Raw genomic sequence first — 23,084 nt, forward strand, 5'->3', positions numbered from 1 at the left:
TGTGAGCAGGGCTGTTGAGGTAGTCCATGAAAAGCCAGCTGCAAGAGATCTGTATCCCTCAAAGATGAATATCAGCATATACATGTAGTATATGTAATACATTTGCTAGTACTACATATACTTCTGGAATATAATACATATAATATACAAAGTATATGTTAATCAACTTTTCATGTTATTAGTAAGGCTTCTGGTCTACGGTAGGATATTAATAGTAAATTTTGGGAGGAGTCAAAATATATGCAGTTTTTTGACTGTGAGAGGGACCAGCACCCCCCAGTCTCCATGTTGTTCAAGGGTCAATAGTACTAGTAAACCAAATTCAACAATGTATAAAACTGATTAGACACCAATACTGAGAGGGATTTATCCTGAAATGCAAAGATGGTTCAACATGTAGATTTCCAGACTAAAACCTGTAGGTTCTCATTCCTAACAGAAGGGTCAAAACCCCAAAACAACAGATTTTTTAAAGGAAAGCAAGCAAGCAACCAACCCTTTTTCAAAGATAGTCAAATGGGAGGACTGAGGAATATACTTATTTACCCCGGCTCTGTAAGACTTCATCTTGAATATTTCTTTAATCTGTCTCTTCTTCTCTGCTATAACCCACCCAATTCCTGTTTAGTCTCCGATCACCTCTTCTACAAACTACCTCAATGGCCTAATTCTGTCAACTCTAACGTCAGAATCTATCCAGAACGTGACACTTATTACCACCCCCACACCTCTTAACAAATCTCTAAATTTCTACCCTTGACCCTTGCATGCCCTGTCCTTCCCAGGGCTAATATTGCAGAGTCAGAATGACAAGATGTCTTCTGTTTGTGCCTGAGGAGACTGTGGAAATATCCCCAGTCCTATTTTATGATGCTCATTGGAATTATAGTCTCAGCAGTAGAGGTTCAAACCTTCAGGTAAAGACTTGGACTTGTAGAGTTAGGACTCTGGCACGTCTTCATAAATAAATGACCTCCTTAAGAGGTCCTCAGAATACAGTCCAGGAATGATAGGTGGACTTCTCTTGGGGATTGACTTCTAGAGAGTAGACACAACCCCTTCCAGGGAGCGGTGTCTTGAGATTGGAAGACTCGCAGAGATTTTAAGCAGGTACCTGGGGAAATGGGGCATGGGGATGACAGTATGAGGTCAATAGTGCAGTTAGGAGGTGGGAAAATTCGTGGAAGAATCTCTAAAATGGCGATGGGTCTGAGTCACCTGGGGGTGGCACTATCGTGGAAATGACTTCCTGAAGTCCCTGCCATTCCTGGTTCAGAGTATGTTCTCCGCAGAGAGTGTAGTGATTCCATGGAAGGAGAGGGGTTAAGGAGAGCTCACTAACCCCTCCTTCCTTCTGCCAGATGCCTGAGGTTAGGGAGGGTGAGGACATATTAGCCAGTGGAGCAAACACCCGGGGAGGAGGAGCAGAAGGGCAAGAAGTCACAGACAGAAAGAGACGACAGGCAGGATCCACCTCTCACCTCTTCCCAAGCTGCCTGCCAGCGCATCTCCTTGACTGCCAGTGCAGTGCGTGTCCCCAGGGCGCACAGGTTACTGTGTGGGGCGCGGGGTGCAGGCTCTGGGCACAGGACCGGGCTCCGCAGCTGGTACAGGAGTGAGCATGGCGGGGCAGTGGGTGCTGCTGCTAGCTGGCTTCCTTCTGCCCGGGTTCCTGCTCTCTGAGGCCGCCAAGATCCTAACCCTGTCTTTGGTGGGTGAGTGCGTGGCTGGAGAATCAGACACAGGCTCGTCCCAGACTCTACCTGCGTGAAGGCTCAGGCACATAGCCCTGGGCCAAAGGGTCACTCTGTGGGGTTTTCCAGGCAGCGCTTGGGTCCCAGGCTGCAGGAGGGAGAGGCGGGAGGGGGTTGTTGGGGCATGAGGAGCCCCTGCCTCATGTAGGGGTGAAGAAGATACTTCTGGAGAAAGTAGAATACCCTTTCCTCTCTTTTCCTATTCAGACTAGCTCTGCAAGGCACAGGGATGGGGCGAGAGGTTTGAGATCCCTCCCTGTGCTCGAGACGCAGGGCAGCGTCTTCCCCAGGGTGGTTTGGACATTCAGAGGCTCACCCTAAGCTTCTCAGGGGTGTGCAGCAATTGTCGACAGAGACGGGGTCGGGGCGGGGGGGAGCATTTGCAGGCTCTTGGAGGCCCAGGGAAGAGCTCACGGGGACAGCAGCACGGATTTTCTGAGGCTGCATGGGAGCCAATTGGAGAAGGGAAGGCATTTCAATAACAGTTAGGAGGGTGTTTTCATCCAGAGAAAATCTAGAGAACTGGCCAGGGTTGGGGACTGGACCCTGGGCGTTCAGGTCTCTCCAGTGCCCACTCCTTTTCACCCGTGGGGCTGGAAGTGTTTGAAGGACTTGAGGGACTGTTAATTTTGCATTTTGTGGCCTCAGTTTTATCTCCTTTACTTTTGCACCAAAGGGACTAGCAGATGAAAAGGAAAATCATACCAGGATGAAGGGTCATCCTAGGATGGAGCTTCCCCAACATTGTATTTCAACTCACAGGGGGCTCTTTTAGGTCACTTGACTGTATAGGTCACTGGGAATCGGGGGATCTTAGAGCTGGAAGGACGCTGAATCATCTCATTTAGCCCCACAGTGTTTTCCTGAACAAGAAACTTAAGGGTCGGGCACCTTTGCCAGAGCACGCTGGACCTCCTTAAAGGCACACAGCAGGAATTTACTCCGCTCTCTCAGCCCAGGAGCAGCCTTTTCACAGCTTCCAATCTCATGCACTTTTAGTGGGTAGTTTTAAAAATCACTCTTTAAGAAACCCTGTAACTGCATTTGAATTCCTTTTTTATTCATTTAGTTTTCTTTCTGATTGTTAGTAGCAGTGACACAAAAGCACTCCCTCGCTTCTTGTAAGTACATGTCCTCTGGACTCTGTGAGGTGGGGAGGAAGGTGTGGTTTGGAGGCACTGAAGCCCTGCCTCTGTTCCAGAATGCACTGTGCTCACCAAGACCTTTAGGAATGGCTGCCTGTGCAGGTGCAGGAAGCCTTCTCTCCAGAATCCATTTCCTGCATGGGTTAAAGGTAGAGTCAGAGCAGGGAGTCTGAGGGGGTAGGGTTCATGTTTTATGTAATTTGTGTTACCTCAGGGCAACACAAGTATAGCTATTAAAAACTAGAGTATAAGAAACTAGATGCACACTATTGCTGTAGTTCTTTTTTAAACTTTTTTATTACTGTGGTTTCACATCCATGTGAGCTGACCCAATCATCATGGGACCTTCATCTTCCAAACAACCCCCAGTTCCCAGCTTGGGCAAATTCTATTCCTTCCCGTGTGGTCTGGCTTTGACTATTGCTGAGACTCATAGATTCCATAAAAATGGCCCCTGGTAGCATATGGTTTTAGATACAACTTGATGTGATAGAAACTGTACCTCCCCAGGGGGTCATACTCTGTTTCCTTGGGATCCCAGGATATTTCTAGGATGGGTGGTGTCTCAGTCTCTCATGCATACAGGATCCTGCAGTTCCACTGGAAGGGTCCACAATTATTCTGAATGCCTTAATTTGATATTCAGCAAAATGCAGACCCCAACTGAGAAGCCTCCTGCCAAATATATTTGAATCTGAAGAATTTTGGCTGTAAGTGGTGTCTCTCTCTCCTTTGCTCCAGTGGCTTTTTCCTGGACTGATGTTAAGTTCCCATGTTTTGGCCCTCACATTAGCCTAAACTTCCAGAGAGAAGGATTCCAGAAATGCTCTGATTAATTTTCCGCTAGGAGTCCTTCACACTCATATATAGCACTGTGCCAAACTTTGCATCAGTACAGTTATTTCTGTAGGGCACCAAGTGTCCATAAGGCCTGGCTAGAATCAGCATGTGCTTAGAATCAGGAACTCCTTAAAGCCTAAGCACAGAGAGGCTCATCACACTGATGTTTGGTCACTTTTGTGACCAGAGTCACACAAAAGAATCAGAGGGAGGTTTGCCAAGGTCAAGGGTTTGGGCAAGTAGGCTCAGGGTGAGTGGCTGTGCCTTACCCAGATGGAGATGGGCAGCGTGACTGATGAAGCTGATCTTCCTCTACTCACCGTCATCTTTCTGTTCTCTATCTCTCATGTCTTGGCTCTATCACCCCATCAACTTCAGGCACTCTATTCTCATGATTACAAAGATGCAGTTGTGAATTGTTCCTAGGTGGGAGCCATCATCTGCTGCTGGACCGGGTGTCTCAGATTCTTCAAGATCATGGTCATAATGTCACCATGCTTCACCAGAGAGGGAATTCATTCATATCAGGTATCTTTTCCCACTAATCCTTGATTCCTTATGCTCTATGCAAAGTGTAAAGTGAAGCAACAATGCTTTTGCATAAATGGGCTCAGAAAAGTGTTTTTAAAATCTAAGTGGACCCAAACAATGAAAAGTGTGTGTGTGTGTGTGTGTGTGTGTGTGCGCGCGCGTGCATTTAAGTAAGGTGTTGTAAAACTTGCTGGCTATGTCTACCAGCACTCCACACTCTGTAGTCTCATATTTTCCTCCCTTACCTTCATCCCAACCAACAGTCCACATATTATTACAGGTTATTTTGGTAAATGGCACTTCATAACATAGCTTGAAAATATGTGAACAGAAGTGTTCATCCATATATAAGATTTCTAATAGGAAAGGATCATTCTTTTTTTTTTTTTTATATCAGAGATTACTTTTCTTCCTATGATAACTGAAATTTCAGAAAGGTCTCTCAGGAAGCCCCTTATTTAGGCAGGTGAGATCAGATCCCATAATTGAGATGATTTTGTTTTCTTGAAAAGTCAATGACTGCCCATGAGTTTGTGGATAATGATGTTGGATGTTCTTAACTGAATCATCGAATCCAATGAATGTCAGTCAAAATGAGCAAGGAAATCTTATCAACTCTTCTCTGTTGACAGACAAGACATCAGCAACCCAGAGAACTGAAATGAATTGCCCAAGGTCATATGGCAGGCTAATAATAGTGTTGGGTGGCTTTAGGACTTTAAGCTCTGGATTGCTCTATCTGTAGTTTTCTCAGGCTTTGATTTAAAAAAGATTCAATTTTAATCAGCATCTTTGAGGAATAAAATTCTGAGAAATTATAAAATTTTGAAGGTGATCAGCCTTTGTTGTTGTTTAGATTTTATTAAAAACAAATTTTTTTTACTGTGAAAATTTCTTCTAAGATATTTATTGTGGTAAAATATGCACAGCATAAAATTGATCACCAAACATTTTGTTTTGGACAGTTTAGTGACTTTAAGTACATTCACATTGTTGTGCAACCATCACTGTAGAACATTTTCATCATCACAAACAGGAACTCTGTACTGATTATATAGTAACTGCCAAATACCCTTTGCCTGAAGCCCTTGGTAACCACTACTGTGCCTTACTTCTCGAAAAATTTGGCTATTCTAGGTATTTCATTTAAATAGAAATATACAGTATATGTTTTTTTGTGTCTGGCTCATTTCACTTTGTATCATGTCTTTAAGACTCATTCATGTTGTTGTATGGATCACAATCTCTTTCCTTTTTAAGGCTGAATAATGTTGCATTGTAAGTACATACCACATTTTGTTAATCCAGTCATCATCTGTCAATGGACATTTGCACTGTTTCCCCCTTTTGGATATTGTGAATAATGCTGTCGTGAAAGCTGCTGTAGAAATATGTCTTTGAGTGCCTACTTAAGGTCATTTAAATCACTTTCTAGATTAGGTTCTTCATTCTTCAGTGAATATTATTTATATACATATCTCTTTGTATCTGCCTTGATGACAGACATGAATAAAGAGCTGTAGTTTGTTGATGATAATTTGTCAGTGTAGTTAATCTTGATTTTGAAAATTGCAATTAAATTTAATTAAAATTTAAATGAAGTTATGTTAAATTAGAATTTCAGATTGATTAAAAAATAATTTCAGCAGGGGCACCTGGATGGCTCAGTCGGTTATGCATCTGATTTTGGCTCATGTCATGATCTTCTGGTTTGTGAGTTTGAGTCCTGCATTGGGCTTGCTGCTGTTAGCACAGACCCTGCTTCGGGTTGTGTCTCCCTATGGTTCTGCCCGTCCCCCACTGGTTCTCTCTCTCTCTCAAATAAAATAAAACTTAATTAGCAAGCGTCTAGGGGAGCCTGGATGGCTCATTTGGTTGAGTGCCCAACTTCGGCTCAAGTCATGATCTCGCCGTCTGTGAGTTCGAGCCCCGAGTCAGGCTCTGTGCTGACAGCTCAAAGCCTGGAGACTGCTTCGGATTCTGTGTCTCCCTCTCTCTCTGCCCCTCCCCAACTCATACTCTGTATCTCTCTCTGTTAAAAATAAGTAAACATTAAAAAAATTTTTTTAAATAAAAAAAAAAAAAAAGAAAGAGTCTAGAGTAGAGTTTCTTTCAATATGCCCCAATCACGAGCATTTCTGAGGCTTTGAAACAGCATATTCATTCTTTACTTCAGGAATAGAGCTCTACTAAACATCTGCAAATAGGGAAAACACATGATTGGGGTGTTATTTCTGACCTGCTTCCCGTTTCAGTGTAATGTAACATTTGTGTTTTTTTGAGGGGGGGTTTATTTGGAGGGCTTCTTTTGAAAGTAAACATTTACTTAGGAAATGCTATGTGACTAGCACTGGGATAGATATTTTCACATTTACACCATCATTTAAACTGAAGCCTGATCTTTGATCCAAAGTAAATGTTTAACAGAGTGTTTGGAAAGCAAATGTGGGGATAAACTTTTGGAGGAAAAGTTCTTAGAATTTTTTCAAATTGAATCATCCAGAGGTGCTTTTTGGCCTGTGTGTAGACTTGTCTGTCTTCCCGACCTTAGGAAATAACACACCCAGTGTTATTTGTGCATGTGATGTATTGGTGGAGGGCTGTGTGGAATGCTTCTTCTTTTGTGACCTTCAGGTCACAATAACTGCCTTTGCTTTAGGAATTTATTTTCTTTTTTTCTTTTTTTAATTTAAAGTTTAGTCAGTTAATATACAGTGAAATATTGGTTTCAGAAGTAGAATTCAGTGATTTATCACTTATATACAACACCCAGTGCTCATCACAAATTCCCTCTTTAGTATACCCATCACCCATCTCCCACCCACCTCCCTCCATCAACCCTAGTTGATTCTCTGTCGTTAAAAGTCTCTCCTGTGGTTTGTTTCCCTTTCTTCTCTTCCCCCCACCTCCCATATGTTAATCTGTATTCGTACTTAAATTCCACATATGAGTGAAATCGTATGGTATTTGTCTTTCTCTGATTGACTTATTTTGCTTACCATAATACATTCTAGCTGCATCCATGATGTTGCAAATGGTATGATTTCATTCTTTTTGATGGCTGAATAATATTCTTATATATATATATATATATATATATATATATACACACACACACACACACACACACACACACACACACACATTTGGGCTCTCTCCATAGTTTGGCTATTGTTGATAATGCTGCTATCAACATCAGGGTGCATGTATGCCTTTGAATCAGTATTTTTGTATCCTTTAGGTAAATGTCTAACAGTGCAATTGCTGGATCATAGGGTAGTTCTGTTTTTCATTCTTTGAGGAACCTCCATGCTGTTCTTCAGAGTGGCTGCACCAGTTTGCATTCCTACCGGCCGTGCAAGAGAGTTCCCTTTTCTCTGCATCCTCCCCAACAGCTGTTGTTTCCTGTGTTGTTAGTTTTAGGTCTTCTGACAGGTGTGAGGTGGTATCTCATTGTGGTTTTGATGCGTATTTCTTTCCCTGATGATGAATGATGTTGAGCATCTTTTCATGTGTCTGTTAGCTATCTGGATGTCTTCTTTGGAAAAGTGTCTATTTATGTCTTCTGCCCATTTATTAACTGGGTTGTTTGGGTTTGGGGTTTTGAGTTTGGTATGTTCCTTAAAGATTTTAGATTCTAACCCCTTATCATATATGTTGTTTGCAAATATCTTCTCCCATTCTGTAGGCTGCCTTTTAGTTTTGTTGATTGTTTCCTTTGCTGGGCAGAAACTTTTATCATGAAGTCCCAATAGTTCATTTTTGCATTCATTTCCCTTACCTAACCATAAATCATTTGTTGAAGAGACTTTTTTTTCCATTGGATATTCTTTCTTGTTTTGTCAAAGATGAGTTGACTACATAGTTGTACAATTGTGTCTGTTTTTGTGCCAGTACCATACCGTCTTGATGACTACCGCTTTGTAATATAGCTTGAAATGCAGAATCATGATGTCTCCAGTTTTGTTTTTTCCTTTTCAGGATTGCTTTGCCTATTTGGGGTCTTGTATAGTTCCATACAAAGTTTAGGATTGTTTGATCTAGCTCTGTGAAGAATGCTGGTGGTAGTTTGATAGGGATTGCAATCAATGTGTAGATTGCTTTGGGTAGCGTAGACATTTTAGCAATATTTGTGCTTCCAATCCATGAGGATGGAATGCTTTTACATTTTGTTGTGTCCTTTGCAATATCTTTTATAAGTCTTTATAGTTTTTAGAGTACAGATCTTTTACCTCTTTAGTTAGATTTATTCCCAGGTATCTTATTGTTTTTGGTGCAATTTTTAATGGGTTTGATTCCCTGATTTCTCTTTCTGCTGCTTCATTATTGGTGTATACAAATGCAACAGATTTCTGCAGGTTGATTTAATATCCTGCAACTTTGCTGAATTCATGCATTAGTTTTAGCAATTTTTTGGTAGAGTCTTTCAGGTTTTCTACATAGCGTATCATGTCATCTGCAAATAGTGAAAGTTTGACTTCTTCCTTGCTCTATTTGTATGCCCTTTATTTCTTTTTGTTGTCTGACTGCTGAGGCTAAGACTTCTAGTACTATGTTAAATAGTAATGGTGAAAGGGGGCATCCTTGCCTTGTTCCTGACTATAAGGGAAAGGCTTTCATTTTCTCCCCAATGAGGATGATATTAGCTGTGGATCTTTCATATATGGCCTGTATGTTGAGGTATGTTCCATCTATCCCTACTTTGTTGAGGGTTTTTTATCAAGAATGAATGTTGTATTTTGTCAAATGCTTTTTCTGCATCTATTGAGAGGATCATATTGTGTATATTGCACCACGTCTGCAGTCCAAGAATAAATCCCAGTTAATCATGGTGAATAACTCTTTTAGTGCACTGTTGAATTTGATTTGCAAGTATCTTGTCGAGAATTTTTGAATCCAGTTTCATCAGGGATTTTGGCCTATAATTCTCCTTCTTAGTAGAGTCTTTGGTTTTGGGATCAAGGTAATGCTGACTTCATAGAATGAGTTTGAAACCTTTCCTTCCATTATAATTTTTGGAACAATGTAAGGGGAATAGACATTGGCTCTTCCTTAAATGTCTGGTAGAATCCCCCTGGGAAGCCATGTGGCCCAGGACTCTTGTTTGTTGGAAGATTTTTGATTACTAATTCAATTCCTTTGCTTGTTATGGGCCTATTAAAATTTTCTATTTCTTTCTGTTTCAATTTCTGTAGTTTGTGCATTTCTAGGAATTGTCCATTTCTTCCAGATTGCCCAATTTGTTGGCATATAATTTTTATAGTATTCTCTTATAATTGTTTTATTATTGTTGTGTTGGTTGTGATCTCTCCTCTTTCATTCATGAATTTTATCTACTTGGATCATTTCTCTTTTCTTTTTGATAGGTCAGGCTACGGGTTTATCAATTTTGTTTATTCTTTCAAAGAATGAGCTCTTAGTTTCTATAATCCATTCTACTGTGGTTTTTTTGTGTGTTTGTTTTTGTTTGTCTCTATATCATTTAGTTCTGTTCTAATTTTTATTACGTCCCTTCTTCTGCTGGCTTTAGGCTTTATTTGCTGTTCCTTGTCTAGCTCCTTTAGGTGTAAGGTTAGGTTGTGTATTTGGGACCTTTCTTGCTTCTTGAGAGAGGCCTGAATTACAATATACTTTCCTCTTAGGACTGCCTTTGCTGCATCCCAAAGGGTTCGAACTGTCGTGTGTTCATTTTAATTTGCTTCCATGTATTTTTTAATTTCTTCTTTGGAACACCTGGGTGGCTCAGTTGGTTAAGTGTCTGACTTCAGCTCAGGTCATGATCTTGCAGTTCATGGGTTCGAGCCCTGCATCAGGCTCTGTGCTGATAACTCAGAGCCTGGAACCTGATTTGAATTTTGTGTCTGCCTCTCTGTGTCTGCCCCACCCTCCCCATATTCTGTCTCTCTGAACAATAAATAAACATTAAAAAAAGAAAAAAATGGGGCGCCTGGGTGGCGCAGTCGGTTAAGCGTCCGACTTCAGCCAGGTCACGATCTCGCGGTCCGTGAGTTCGAGCCCCGCGTCAGGCTCTGCGCTGATGGCTCGGAGCCTGGAGCCTACTTCCGATTCTGTGTCTCCCTCTCTCTCTGCACCTCCCCCGTTCATGCTCTGTCTCTCTCTGTCCCAAAAATAAATAAAAAACGTTGGGAAAAAAATTAAAAAAAAAAAAAAAAGAAAAAAATAATTTCTTCTTTAATTTCCTGGTTAACCCATTCAGTTTTAGTAGGATGTTCTTTACCTTCCATGTATTTGGGGGCTTTCCAAATTGTTTCTTGTGGTTGACTTTAAGTTTCATAGCATTATGATCTGAAAATATGCATGGTATGCTCTTGATTTTTTGTACCTATTGAGGGCTGATTTGTGACCTAGTATATGATCTATTTTGGAGACTATTCCACGTGCACTCGAGAAGAATGTGTATTGTGCTGGTTTAGGATGAAATGTTCTGACTGTATCTGTTAATATATCTAAGAATTGTCCAGATATAAGTACTTCCAGTCCAGTGTTTCATTCAAAGTCATTGTTTCCTCGTTGATTTTCTGATTTGAAGGTCTGTTCATTGTTGTAAGTGTGGTGTTAAAGTGCCCTACTATTACTGTATTATTATCAATAAGTTTCTTTATGTTTGTTATTAATGTATTGATTTATATATTTGGGTGCTTCCAGTTGGTGGTATAAATATTTACAATTATTAGATCTTCTTGAATGGCTAGACCCCTTAATTATGATACAATATCCTACATCATCTTTTGTTACAGTCTTTGTTTTAAAATAAAATTTGTCTGACACAAGTATGGCTACTCTGGCTTTCTTTTGACATCCGTTATCATAATAGATTGTCCTCTACCCCTTCATTTTCATCTGCAGGTGTCTTTAGCTCTAAAATGAGTCTGTCTTAGGCGCAGATAGATGGATCTTATTTTTTTATCCATTCTGATACCTTATGTCATTTTATTGGAGTACTTAGTCCTTTTACACTCAAAGTAATTATTGAAAGATATGAATTTAGTGCCATTATTTACCGGTAGAGTTGGTGTTTCTGGCAATGTTATCTGGTCCTTTGTAGTCTTTATTGCTTTGGCCTTTTTTTTTTCTCCACTCAAAAGAGTCCCCCTTAAAGTTTCTTGCAGGCCTGGGTTAGTTGGTCATGAACTCCTTTAGTTTTTGTTTGCCTGGGAAATTCTTTATTTCTTCTTCTTTTCTTAATGACAACTGTTATGGATAATGAATTTTTTGGCTGCACATTTTTCCCATTCAGCACAGTGAATATTTCCTGCCCCTCCCTTCTGGCCTCCCTTTCAGTGGACAGGTCTGCTGCTAACCTTATGTGTCTATCCTTTTTGGTTAAGGACCTTTTGTCCCTAGTTGCTTTCAGAATTCTCTCTTTATCTTTGTATTTTGCAAGTTTCACTAGGATATGTCATGGTGTTGACCTGTTTTTGTTTATTTTGCGGGGAGTCTGTGTGCCTCTTGGACTTGAATACCTGTTTCCTTCCCCAGATTAGGGAAGTTCTCAGCTAAAATTTGTTCAAATAAACCTTCTCGCCCTCTTTCCTTCTCTTCTGGGAGTACTGTGGTATGGATATTATTTCATTATACAGAATCACTAAGATTCCTAAGTTTCCCCTTGCGATCTAATGGTTTTCCTTCCCTCTTTGTTTCAGCTTCATTATGTTCCATAGTTTTATATTCTGTCACCTATTCTTTCCTCCATGTCTTCAATCCTCATCGTGACTGCATCCACTAGATTTTGCATCTCACTTATAGTATTTTTAAATTTCAGCCTGGCTAGTTTTTAAGTCTTTTATCTCTGAAGCAAGGGTTATTCTAGTGTCTTCTATGCTTTCTTCAAGCCCAACTTGTAATCTTATGACTGCTGTTCTCAATTCTTGATCAGATATATTGCTTATATCTGTTTTGAGCAAGTCCCAGGCTGTGATTTCTTCTTGACCTTTCTTTTGGGGAGGATTCCTCTGTGTTGTCATTTTGGCTAAGTTTCTGTGTTCTGCATGTTTTCAAAGCTTGTTATGTTTACTGCACCTGAGAATAATGCTCTATTCAAAAAGGGTCATAGGGGCACCTGGGTGGCTTAGTCGGTTGAGCGTCCGACTTTGGCTCAGGTCATGATCTTACCATTCGTGAGTTCGAGCCCTGAGTCATGCTCTGTGCTGACAGCTCGGAGCCTGGAGCCTGCTTCGGATTCTGTGTGTCTCCCTCTCTGCCTCTTCCCCGCTCATGCTCTGTCTCTCTCTGTCTCTCAAAGATGGATAAATGTTAAAAAAAAAACTTCAAAAAAGGGGGTTATACAGTGTCCAGTGTCTGGCACTTCAGGAAGTATCTCTGGTGTACACTGTGCACTCTGCTATTGAAATTTGGCTGCTCCTTCCCACTGGCCGGTCCTCCGCAGAGGTCCTCCTTGCTTGCAGTGGTGACTGTTTGGACCTTTTACTTGGTGTGCTTTGATTAGTTTGTTAATATGAACCTGGAAAAATAGAAGGAAAAAAGCCTGATTCCAAAAAAAGAGAAAAGGAAAAGGAGTGAAAAAAACCAAATGATCAAAAAACTATAAGCCTGATTCTAAAGAAAAAGAAAGAAAGAAAGGAAAAAAAAAAGTCTGATCCAAAAAGAAAAACAAACAAACAACAAACAACAACAAAACAACAAAAAACAGAGAGAAAAAAGGAAATGAAAAAAAAGAAAACTAACAAACTAAGAAGAAACTGCAAGCCTGACTCCAAAACAAAGAAGGAAGAAAAAAAAAAGTGAAAAAAGAAAAAAAAAATTAAGCCTGGTCCTAGTATCACCAGAACTGCAGGTGTCATTTTGAAGCACTTGATTTTCAGTACACTTGGTGCATGTGAGGTGCTGCCTTTGCTGGTCTTCTGGTGGAGAGGCCCATTGTGTTGGTTCAGAGTCAGTTTGCCCCAGTAAATAAGCTTGTGCCTCATGCGGGGGTTGGGAGGGGAATGGGAAGGAGGAATTTGTTGTAAGGGAGTCTTGCCTCCCCTAGGGTCTGACCTCAATACAGCTGTGTTTGAAGGACAAGGAGAGCCCAGGATCTCCTTATGTCTATGCCATCTTAACTCCTCCTGTATTGTAACATTTGAACCGTTTATTAACTCCTTCTTTGGACATATTTCCCCATCTTGTTAGTTTATTTACTACTTTAATAAAGAAATGAAATTACAAGCACTAAAAAGCAAAGATCTTCAATATTCGCATGTGCTGCTGCTCCAACCAATATCTGGCATTATAATTGGGTTACCAATACAGGCTGGAAAAATATTAAGAAGTATGATAGAATAAGTCCAGATTGTCTTGAACATACTATTGGTAGAACATACTATTGGTAGAACATACAGCAGCAAGTATGTCTTGAACATACTATTGGTAGAAATGTGGATGTTAGAACCCTTTGGCAATCTATACAAACAACAAATCATTAAGTCTTGCACCTGAATATAATGTAATGTTATATGTCAATTGTATCTTATTAACAAAGGTAAAAACTCTGCTAATGAGGGTGAAGAAGGAAGAGAGGAGCATGGTAGAGAAAATCTACATTGTCTTAGACAACATGTAAATCACCATAAACACACTTCTGGTAAAAATATAAATGTTAAGGATGTCTTGCTTCTTATAATAAAATGTGAAAGGAAAGAGATAAATTGAAGGAAGAACTATTAAGCATAAAGGAATGAGGACTTCATGATTTTGGAAACTCTCACCCTATCCAGATTGCAAAAGATTCTAAAATTAGGGGATTGAATGTGAGGAAAGAGAAAGTGTGGCCGGATAATCTCTTCCTATTTTCTCTAAATAGGTCATGATATTTAGTCTAGCAAAGCTCTTTAAATATTAGGTGTGTGATTCAGTGGGTCTCTTCAGCCACATTGACTGACACCAATAGTGGAGATGGAATTATTTTTAAAGATCTGTGGAGGACCTCCTGTTCAGAGGAGTGAATTCCATGACATAACCAGAAGATCCAGAAGGTACTTGAGAATTTTATACCGGGATAAACACTGACAGTTTGGATTGAAAAGGACAGAGAAAGAGTGACTTGAAAGAAGCCCACTGAATTCCCCCAAATTAAGAAACATGCCCATAAACTATTCAGCTGAAAACTTGTGCTACCTTTCATGACGAACAAATGAAAACTCTTGAGTTTGAGGCAGTGAACCCAGAGGGTAGAACTTCTAGTTTACAGGGCTGAATTCTAATTCACAGCAGATTATTTACAGTTTTAAAACTTAACATTGTCTTCCCAGTTAGATATCAACATTTCTTAGGTCCAGAGATTCATATTTTCCTGTCATTTTCTTCTATTTTGAATGATAATGTCTACAACTGGCATCTTAATATTCCTTGGGAGCAGATAAACTTGTTTCCTAATTTCATAGGTCCACAGATAGAGAAACTTTGCTTTTGGATGGATCATATCCAGACTGTCCCACCCACACTTGACTGAATTATTTGGATAATATAAGTTGAGACATTTGAGCTAATGATATTTAGATGAGATTTTGAACTATGAATTGATGATGTGAAGGATTGAGACTTGTTGGACTGTTGGGTGTGGTGAATGTAATTTTTATGTGATATTTACATGGGGGTTTGATGTCCAGAGAGCAGAACATGGTGGTAGAAGATGATGCCCCCACCCAAAGATATGCTCTACTCTTTTGAACCAGTGAATATGCTACCTTACATGGCAAGGAGACTTTGCAGATGTGATTGATATAAGGATTTTGAGATGGGGAGATTATCTTGGATTATCCATTTGGGCTCTATATTATTATAGGAGTCCTTCTAAAAAAAGAGGAGATGATAAGAGAGTAAGAGTAGGAAATGTGATGATAGAAGGGAAAGGCAGGTAATGGATGATGTCATTGCCAGCTGAAAGGAGGCCATGAATCAAGGAATGAAGACAACCACTAAAAGATGGAAAAGACCAGAAAATGGATTGTCCTTTCGAGCCTCCCAAAGGAATTCCTGGCCTTCCCACACCATACTTTTGTCCTAGGGAGACCCATTTTGTACTTCTGATCTCCAGAACTATAAGATAATACATTTGTTTTGTTTTAAGCAACTAGGTTTATAGTAATTTATTACAGCAGCAAGTAGAGATTAATACTGCTATCCAAGTGGTCTAGCCAACTCCAGGAAGAATGGGAAGAGGTTGCCAAAGCCTTTATAATGAAGGCAAATATGGGGGTCACTAATGGCAGTGCCTGTTGTATTGCAATTTGGACAGATTCTAGATCTTTATGATATTGCCCTTACTCAAAATGGGCTGATTTTCAAAAACAAGCATAAATAGATTTAAGGAAAATGTATAAATCAGAAATCTATTGTCTCCAGATTGCACAAAGGCTTAAGAGATGTTGGACTTGTTGAGATATTGTGCTGTTGTGAGTCATCGCTTTTTGTTTCATAGTGTCATCGATCAGGAGGCCTTAGCTTATCAAATAATTCCCAGGAAATCTTATCAAATAATTCCCAGGAATTTAACTGAGATCCTAGGCCTTGAGACTTATATGAGGTAATGGCCCATCCCTTTATGTGAATTCCTTTGAGAATGTTTCTCAATCCTGATGAGTATGTCAAATGAATCTATTCAGGGCAGGATATTGTCAATATAATGTCCTACCTGTGCTCCTGGGGAAAGTTGGATGTGGTTAAGATCTTGCCAATAAAGATTGTGGCCAGGGGCGCCTGGGTGGCTCTGTCGGTTAAGCGCTGACTTTGGCTGAAGTCATGATTTCGCAGTTTCTGAGTTCAAGCCCAACGTCTGGCTCTATGCTGACAGTTCAGAGCCTAGAGCCTGCTTCAGATTCTGGGTCTCCCTCTCTCGCTGCTCCTTCCACACTCCTTCTCTGTCTGTGTGTCTCAAAAATAAATAAGTTAAAAAATTAAATTAAAAAATAAATTTAAAAAAAGATTGTGGCCAATGGTAGGACCATTGAAATACCCTATGGACAACTAGTTAAAGGTCTACTGTGTCCCTTCCAAGGTGAAGGCAAACTGACATTGAAAACCTGTTGACATAGATACTGAACAGAACATATTAGCCAAAAGTATGATTGCAAAATACAGTGAAACCTTGTATTGCGAGTAATTGTTCTGTAAGCATGCCACAAGAAAAGCAAACATTTCTAATAAAATTTGACTTGATAAATGAGCAGTGTCTTGCAATATGAGTATTACGTGATGCAGAACATCACGTGATCACAACTGAGACAATGGTTCTTGACATTTGCTTTGATATACAAGTGCTTTGGATTACAAACATGTTTCCAGAACAAATTATGCTCGCAAACCAAAGTGTTACTTATTTGCCAGTACATACTTGGATAGCAGTAATTTCACTAAGATTGGGCTTGTTAGTTTTAGTGTGTAGGACTATGCACTAATGTATCCCTGGTTTACACACAGTTTGTTTGAATGTTATGACTGATGAAAGCTCACATACATAAGAGAGTATGAAATTTTTATTTCTCAAATAGTAAGGCATGTTTTTTTGGAAGAGTAGGGCAGGCTCCTAAGCAAATCTGAAATATGGCTTTCTAGAGGCTGGAAGGGATGACTAGTTTGAGTTTTTATTGTGAGTAGAGAGTTGGGATGTGTTGAGGGTTCCCCCTCATTGGCCTTCCTTGCATGGTTTGAAACTCCCACTAGGGTCAAGAGAGGGAACATGCTGACTCTCTTACTAGTTTGCCCAGGTGAAGAAGCATAAAAGAGGGCATGGGAGATAGGGCTTGAAAACTGTCAGCAGTCAAACATCAAAAGTGGACTCAGGAGCCATTGCAGTACATTGAGCTCCATAGAGACAGCGCCGGGGCAAGTGAGAGCCAGACGGGCACTGGGCGACTCTGTGCCTCGCGGAGGAAAATAATTAAACATGGGCAAAGGAGATCCTAAGAAGCCGAGAGGCAAAATGTCATCATATGCATTCTTTGTGCAAACTTGCCGAGAGGAGCACAAGAAGAAGCACCCAGATGCTTCAGTCAACTTCTCAGAGTTTTCTAAGAAGTGCTCAGAGAGGTGGAAGACCATGTCTGCTAAAGAGAAAGGAAAGTTTGAAGACATGGCAAAGGCGGACAAGGCCCGTTATGAAAGAGAAATGAAAACTTATATCCCCCCTAAAGGGGAAACAAAAAAGAAGTTCAAGGATCCCAATGCACCCAAGAGGCCTCCTTCGGCCTTTTTCTTGTTTTGTTCTGAGTATCGCCCAAAAATCAAAGGAGAACATCCTGGCCTGTCCATTGGTGATGTTGCAAAGAAACTGGGAGAGATGTGGAATAACACCGCTGCAGATGACAAGCAGCCTTATGAGAAGAAGGCTGCGAAGCTGAAGGAAAAATATGAAAAGGATATTGCTGCATACCGAGCTAAAGGAAAGCCTGACGCGGCAAAAAAGGGAGTCGTCAAGGCTGAAAAAAGCAAGAAAAAGAAGGAAGAGGAGGAGGATGAGGAAGATGAAGAGGATGAGGAAGAGGAGGAAGATGAAGAAGATGAAGAAGAAGAAGAAGATGATGATGATGAATAAGTTGGTTCTAGCGCAGTTTTTTTTTCTTGTCTATAAAGCATTTAACCCCCCTGTACACAACTCACTCCTTTTAAAGAAAAAAATTGAAATGTAAGGCTGTGTAAGATTTGTTTTTAAACTGTACAGTGTCTTTTTTTGTATAGTTAACACACTACCGAATGTGTCTTTAGATAGCCCTGTCCCGGTGGTATTTCCAATAGCCACTAACCTTGCCTGGTACAGTATGGGGGTTGTAAATTGGCATGGAAATTTAAAGCAGGTTCTTGTTGGTGCACAGCACAAATTAGTTATATATGGGGATGGTAGTTTTTTCATCTTCAGTTGTCTCTGATGCAGCTTATACGAAATAATTGTTGTTCTGTTAACTGAATACCACTCTGTAATTGCAAAAAAAAAAAAAAAGTTGCAGCTGTTTTGTTGACATTCTGAATGCTTCTAAGTAAATACAATTTTTTTTATTAAAAAAAAAAAGTGGACTCAGACTTTTTATTACACATGGGTATATGGGAGAAACCATGTTGGTAAGTAGAGGTACAGCGGTCTAGTATTTTATAGAAGCTTTTTAGTACTTTTTACTGAATCAAAAAACTATTTGGATTTATCACTCTAAATAATGAAAATGAGTTTTTCTAAAACAGAAGGAGCAGAGGCTCTGGAATCAAACAGACCTGTACTGAAATACAAAGACTGTACTTCCTATGTGTGCAACCTTGACAAATTGTCTTAACTTCAATTCACTTTGTTTTCTGACCTGTAAAATAGGACAAATAGCTATGCCTTATGGAGGCTTTAAATGGAAGCTTCTATAACTTTAAATTGAAAAGCACTCCTCAATCAGTGTAAGATTCTCCATAGATGTTAATCATTTTATAAGATTAAATGAATGAGAATGCAACCAAACCATACAAAAATATATCAAAAGGCAAACATTCTATAAATATAGAATTATTTAAGCAAACACATGATGATATTATCATGCTAATGTTAATCCATGGTTTGTGGCATATCTCACATTTTTAACCCATGGGTGTTTTCTAGATTTTAAAGAGAAGGAGATATCATACCAAGTTATCCCTTGGCTTCCACCTGAAGACTATAACAAAGGATTGAAGAATAATTTTGATTTTTTTATCGAAGAAGCTTTGGGTGGCAGGTAATTGTTATGTCTTTGAACCAAAGAGTCACTATTTTAGCAATACAAATGAATGGATGGATGCCTGGATGCTTGGCCTGTAGACGTAAGACAGGGATGGACGGATGGGTGGATGGATGAAGGAATAGACGATGAGTGGATGGTTAGGGAAACAAGTATTTACACCAATTCATCCAGTGCAGTCACTCGAGATTCTTCTTTGCTCTGTACTGTGCCTCTTCCATGAATGGATTTCTGTAGCAAGTAGAGGTTGATCTTTCTGGGACTTCCTTTCAACACCTCTCTTACAATCTTTGTTTATAACCTCCCCACCACAAAAGCACAGGTACCTCAGCCTCTCACTGTTGATAGGGAAATGAGAGCCACTTACTTTTCCTCCTTTTCTTCACACATATTCTAGTATTGGAGGGAAGAATTATGAACACTGGTTTTGTAGTAGTTGAACATCTGGCTATGTAAAGTCTATTTATTTATTTATTTATTTATTTATTTATTTATTTAATTTTATTTTTGGCCATGTAAGGTCCTTTTAAAAATGCAATGAACCTCGTGCAAAATAAGACATGAGTCCTTTGTTTCATCTGAATGGAAAGAAGCACATAACTGCTTAATCTTAGACATTAATGTGGAAAGACAAACATCCATTCCTAACTAATTATAGTGGCCTTGCCTTCTTTCTATCTGAAAATTCTACTTACTAGTGTAGGTCTTGCTTACATTTGACTTTTCTCATAAAGTCTTTTTTCCTCCCTCAATTGGGAGACCACAGTCCTTCCTGTCTAGAACTGATCTAATCTATTCATTTGACACTTAATCTATATTATCTTGTGCTGTTAGTTATATTAAGTATAGGCTTTGTCTCTTTTCTATTCATTTAATATTTTTGTAAACAGGCATGGGTAACCAGGGATTCTTAAACATTTTTTTCTATTTATTAGCTTAATTTTAAGCATGCTTAATGAGCTATATATGGAAATTTTTACAGCACTATTGTAAGTATCTACAATATCTGGTTATCATTCCTTTGCTATGTGAAATCTTCAAAAAATGCATAGCAGAGGATTTTAGCCAGTCACTTCCATTGTGTAACTTGACGTTAATTCTAAATGTCAGGAAGAGTTCTGTATATTGCTAAAAAGTTCCCTACCTCTGGACCTTCTCCATGTGGGATGCACTGGTACAGTACGCTTAAAGGGATGCCAGGGTGTTGATTCTCTTGGTCCTGCATGTAGCCAGCAGGATGTCTTGAGCTCTTGCACCTGTTAACTCTGATACCTTAAAGTACAGATGGACATCATTATCTATTTCCCTGTAGATTATTCAAGCAGGAAGTAAACAATCATATTCTATATAGGCAGTTATCGGAAAGCATTTTAAGGAGATTAGCTCCTGGAATATTCCCATGGGAAAAGTATTAATTACATGTTTGTACTCGTTGTCATTATCTTCTCTGGACACCTCAACCTACACTGAAGTAGACAAGCCAATAATATGTTTATTATTAATCAGGCTTTCCTTTTCTTTTCTTGCATTGCTTAAATTTTAGGCATAGAAATGTGGAATTCCCATTTTTGCTGTGTTTTGGGTTCTATATGATAAAATGATCCCTTGTGTGAGGTGATCTCTCACATTCAGATTATACAATGATTTTTAAAAATAGCCTATATGGTCAATATTTATGGAACTGTGTCATCAAGTGACTTCCACTGTTTGAGTAATCATCAGGTAAAAGAAAGTTTATGAGAATATTACAGAGTTTATCAAATAGAAAGAGATATGTGAAATTTGCATGGTCAGAGAAAGTTCCTAGACCAGAAGGTCCACCAATGGCAATTAGTTTTCAGATAACACAATTCAGTTGTGCCAAATGGATTTCAAGATATTGAAAGAGAACATGAGTGGGGGAAAGGCAGAGTGAGAGGGGGACAGAGGATCTGAAGCAAGCTCTGCAATGACAGCAGCAAGCCTGATGTGGGGCTGAAAATCAAGCACCCTGAGATCATGAATTGAGCCAGAGTCTGAGGCTCAACTACTGACCCACCCAGGCATCTCTATGTGTTTTTTAAATAAACTGGAACAGAGAGTGCTTGAGATTTAGATGAGGGAGAGAAGAGGAGGGGAGGAAGGGAACCCTCTCAAGAGCAGAACATCTGCTCAGAGTGCCTGAGATGATGGTACTAATGGGCAGTGGTGGAATAGGTGGGCTGCTGCTATGTGTGGTCTTGCTTATCTGGGATATTTATTTGTAGCCCAAGATTCTTTTATGTATTGTGGAATTAACACATCCAATGAATGTTTACCGTTTTTCTCTTTCTTATAGATACACATTTGGAAAATTCTTAAAATTTATGGAACAAGTAGGGCTTCAGTGCAGCCATTTTCTAAGGAGAAGTGATATCATGGATTCCTTAAAGAATGAGAACTTTGACCTAGTGATAGTTGAAAATTTTGACTACTGTCCTTTCCTGGTTGCTGAAAAGCTTGGAAAACCATTTGTGTCCATTCTCTCTTCCTCGTTTGGTGCTATAGATTTTGGACTACCAAACCCTCTGTCTTATGTGCCAGTATTGGATTCTTTGCTAACGGACCACATGGACTTCTGGGGCCGAGTGAAGAATTTTCTGATGTTCTTTGATTTCACCATGAAGCAAAGACAAATCCAGTCTGCATATGACAATACCATCAAGGAACATTTCCCGGAAGGCTCTAGGCCAGTTTTGTCTCATCTTCTGAAGAAAGCAGAGCTGTGGTTTGTTAACTCTGACTTTGCCCTTGAATTTGCTAGGCCCCTGCTTCCCAACACTGTGTATGTTGGAGGTTTAATGGCCGGACCTGTAACACCAGTACCACAAGTAAGTGAAACTGTAGCTCCCCATGTGGGCTTCATGCAGAGGTCTTCAGCACAGAGTTGGTGACTGCCCTGCCAGTGGAATCCTGGGAAGGAAGTAGGGTGAGGCAAGTAAGGCGCCTAGGACATGCTTTTTAAGGGAGTACTCATTTTTAGCGCCATGCAACGATAGTGTTAGGACTTGCACAACCCTGAGATTGAGGGCCTCCTTAAATGGTACACTGAGTGTCCTCTTTAGTCCTGGCCTTGGTAGGATAAGCTCTTTATTTTAGTTTAATTTTACTATCTCTACATACAGCATGGGGCTTGAACTCAGCACCCTGAGGTCAAGAAGAGCATGCTCTTCCAAATGAGCCAGCCAGGCACCCTGGCATAAGCCTTTTAAGAAGTTGATATTTTCATGTGCGTTTTGCATGATCATGTGTATAGTAGCTACGTGGCAAGAATCCATTAAATGGGAGAATTGTTAAAAGAGATGCGTTATTCTCAATGAAATGCACAACACTATGAGTGTGTAACCAAGGTAGGACTGGGTGGTAAGAACTGCAGACATCATCTCCAGCATCCTCAGCCCATCTTCTGATTTGATTGATCTGGGGTTAGGCCTGGGCGTTGTAAATTGTGAAAACTGCTAAGTTGGTTTGAATCCATAAACTCAGACTACTGCAATAGAAGGGTTTTTTTTAATGCTTATTTATAAGAGAGAGAGAGAGAGTGAGAGAGAGAGAGAAAATGATCATGAGCAGGGTAGGGGTAGGAATCCCAAGCAGGGTCTACACTGTGAGCACAAACCCCAAAGCGGGGCTCGAACTCAAGAACCATGAGATCATGACCTGAGCCAAAATCAAGAGTCAGACGCTTAAGCAACTGCACCACCCGGATGCTCTTCTGCCATAGAAGTTTTTATTTATTCTTATTTTTTTTTTACTTATTTATTTTTCTGCAATAGAAGCTATTAAATGGGAGGGAGCTGAGTTGGCTTCCTTTTGCCTATCAGCACTGTGTTGCCATTTTATGCAATTTATCTTATATAATAATATCTTGCCACCTGGAAGGAAGTATGATGATCTCCATTTTTATAACAGAGAAGACAGAAACTTAGGTGGTGTGTAAGTGACTTTCCCACTACCATTCACTGCAGAGCTGGGGAAAGCCCTGATGTGACCTGGGTCTTCCAGGTACCCAAGTGTCTATGCTTCCTCTACTGACCTTGTACTCAGTGAGCAGGGAGAGTTGGGGAATGATCCATGGACTAGATGGG

General features: G+C 39.9%; 2 protein-coding genes across 2 annotated transcripts in view; both read left to right on the forward strand.

The window, feature by feature from the left end:
• The first annotated feature begins 1,361 nt into the window (after positions 1-1,361).
• LOC102965577 (UDP-glucuronosyltransferase 3A1) overlaps positions 1,362-23,084 on the forward strand; it is a 28,329-nt gene continuing 6,606 nt past the window's right edge. Inside the window, exons 1-4 of the mRNA XM_042996530.1 lie at positions 1,362-1,527; positions 4,166-4,267; positions 18,861-18,975; positions 21,296-21,827. Coding sequence (XP_042852464.1) covers positions 1,362-1,527; positions 4,166-4,267; positions 18,861-18,975; positions 21,296-21,827 — 915 coding nt within the window. The remainder of the gene's footprint in view (positions 1,528-4,165; positions 4,268-18,860; positions 18,976-21,295; positions 21,828-23,084) is intronic.
• On the forward strand, positions 17,079-18,195 carry LOC102952333 (high mobility group protein B1). Its single transcript, XM_042996539.1, has one exon. The coding sequence runs from the start codon at positions 17,175-17,177 to the stop codon at positions 17,820-17,822; it is 648 nt and encodes a 215-aa protein (XP_042852473.1). The 5' UTR covers positions 17,079-17,174; the 3' UTR covers positions 17,823-18,195.

Source organism: Panthera tigris, chromosome A1, assembly GCF_018350195.1.
Source record: "Panthera tigris isolate Pti1 chromosome A1, P.tigris_Pti1_mat1.1, whole genome shotgun sequence".
In the NCBI taxonomy this organism is placed as follows: Eukaryota; Metazoa; Chordata; class Mammalia; order Carnivora; family Felidae; genus Panthera; species Panthera tigris.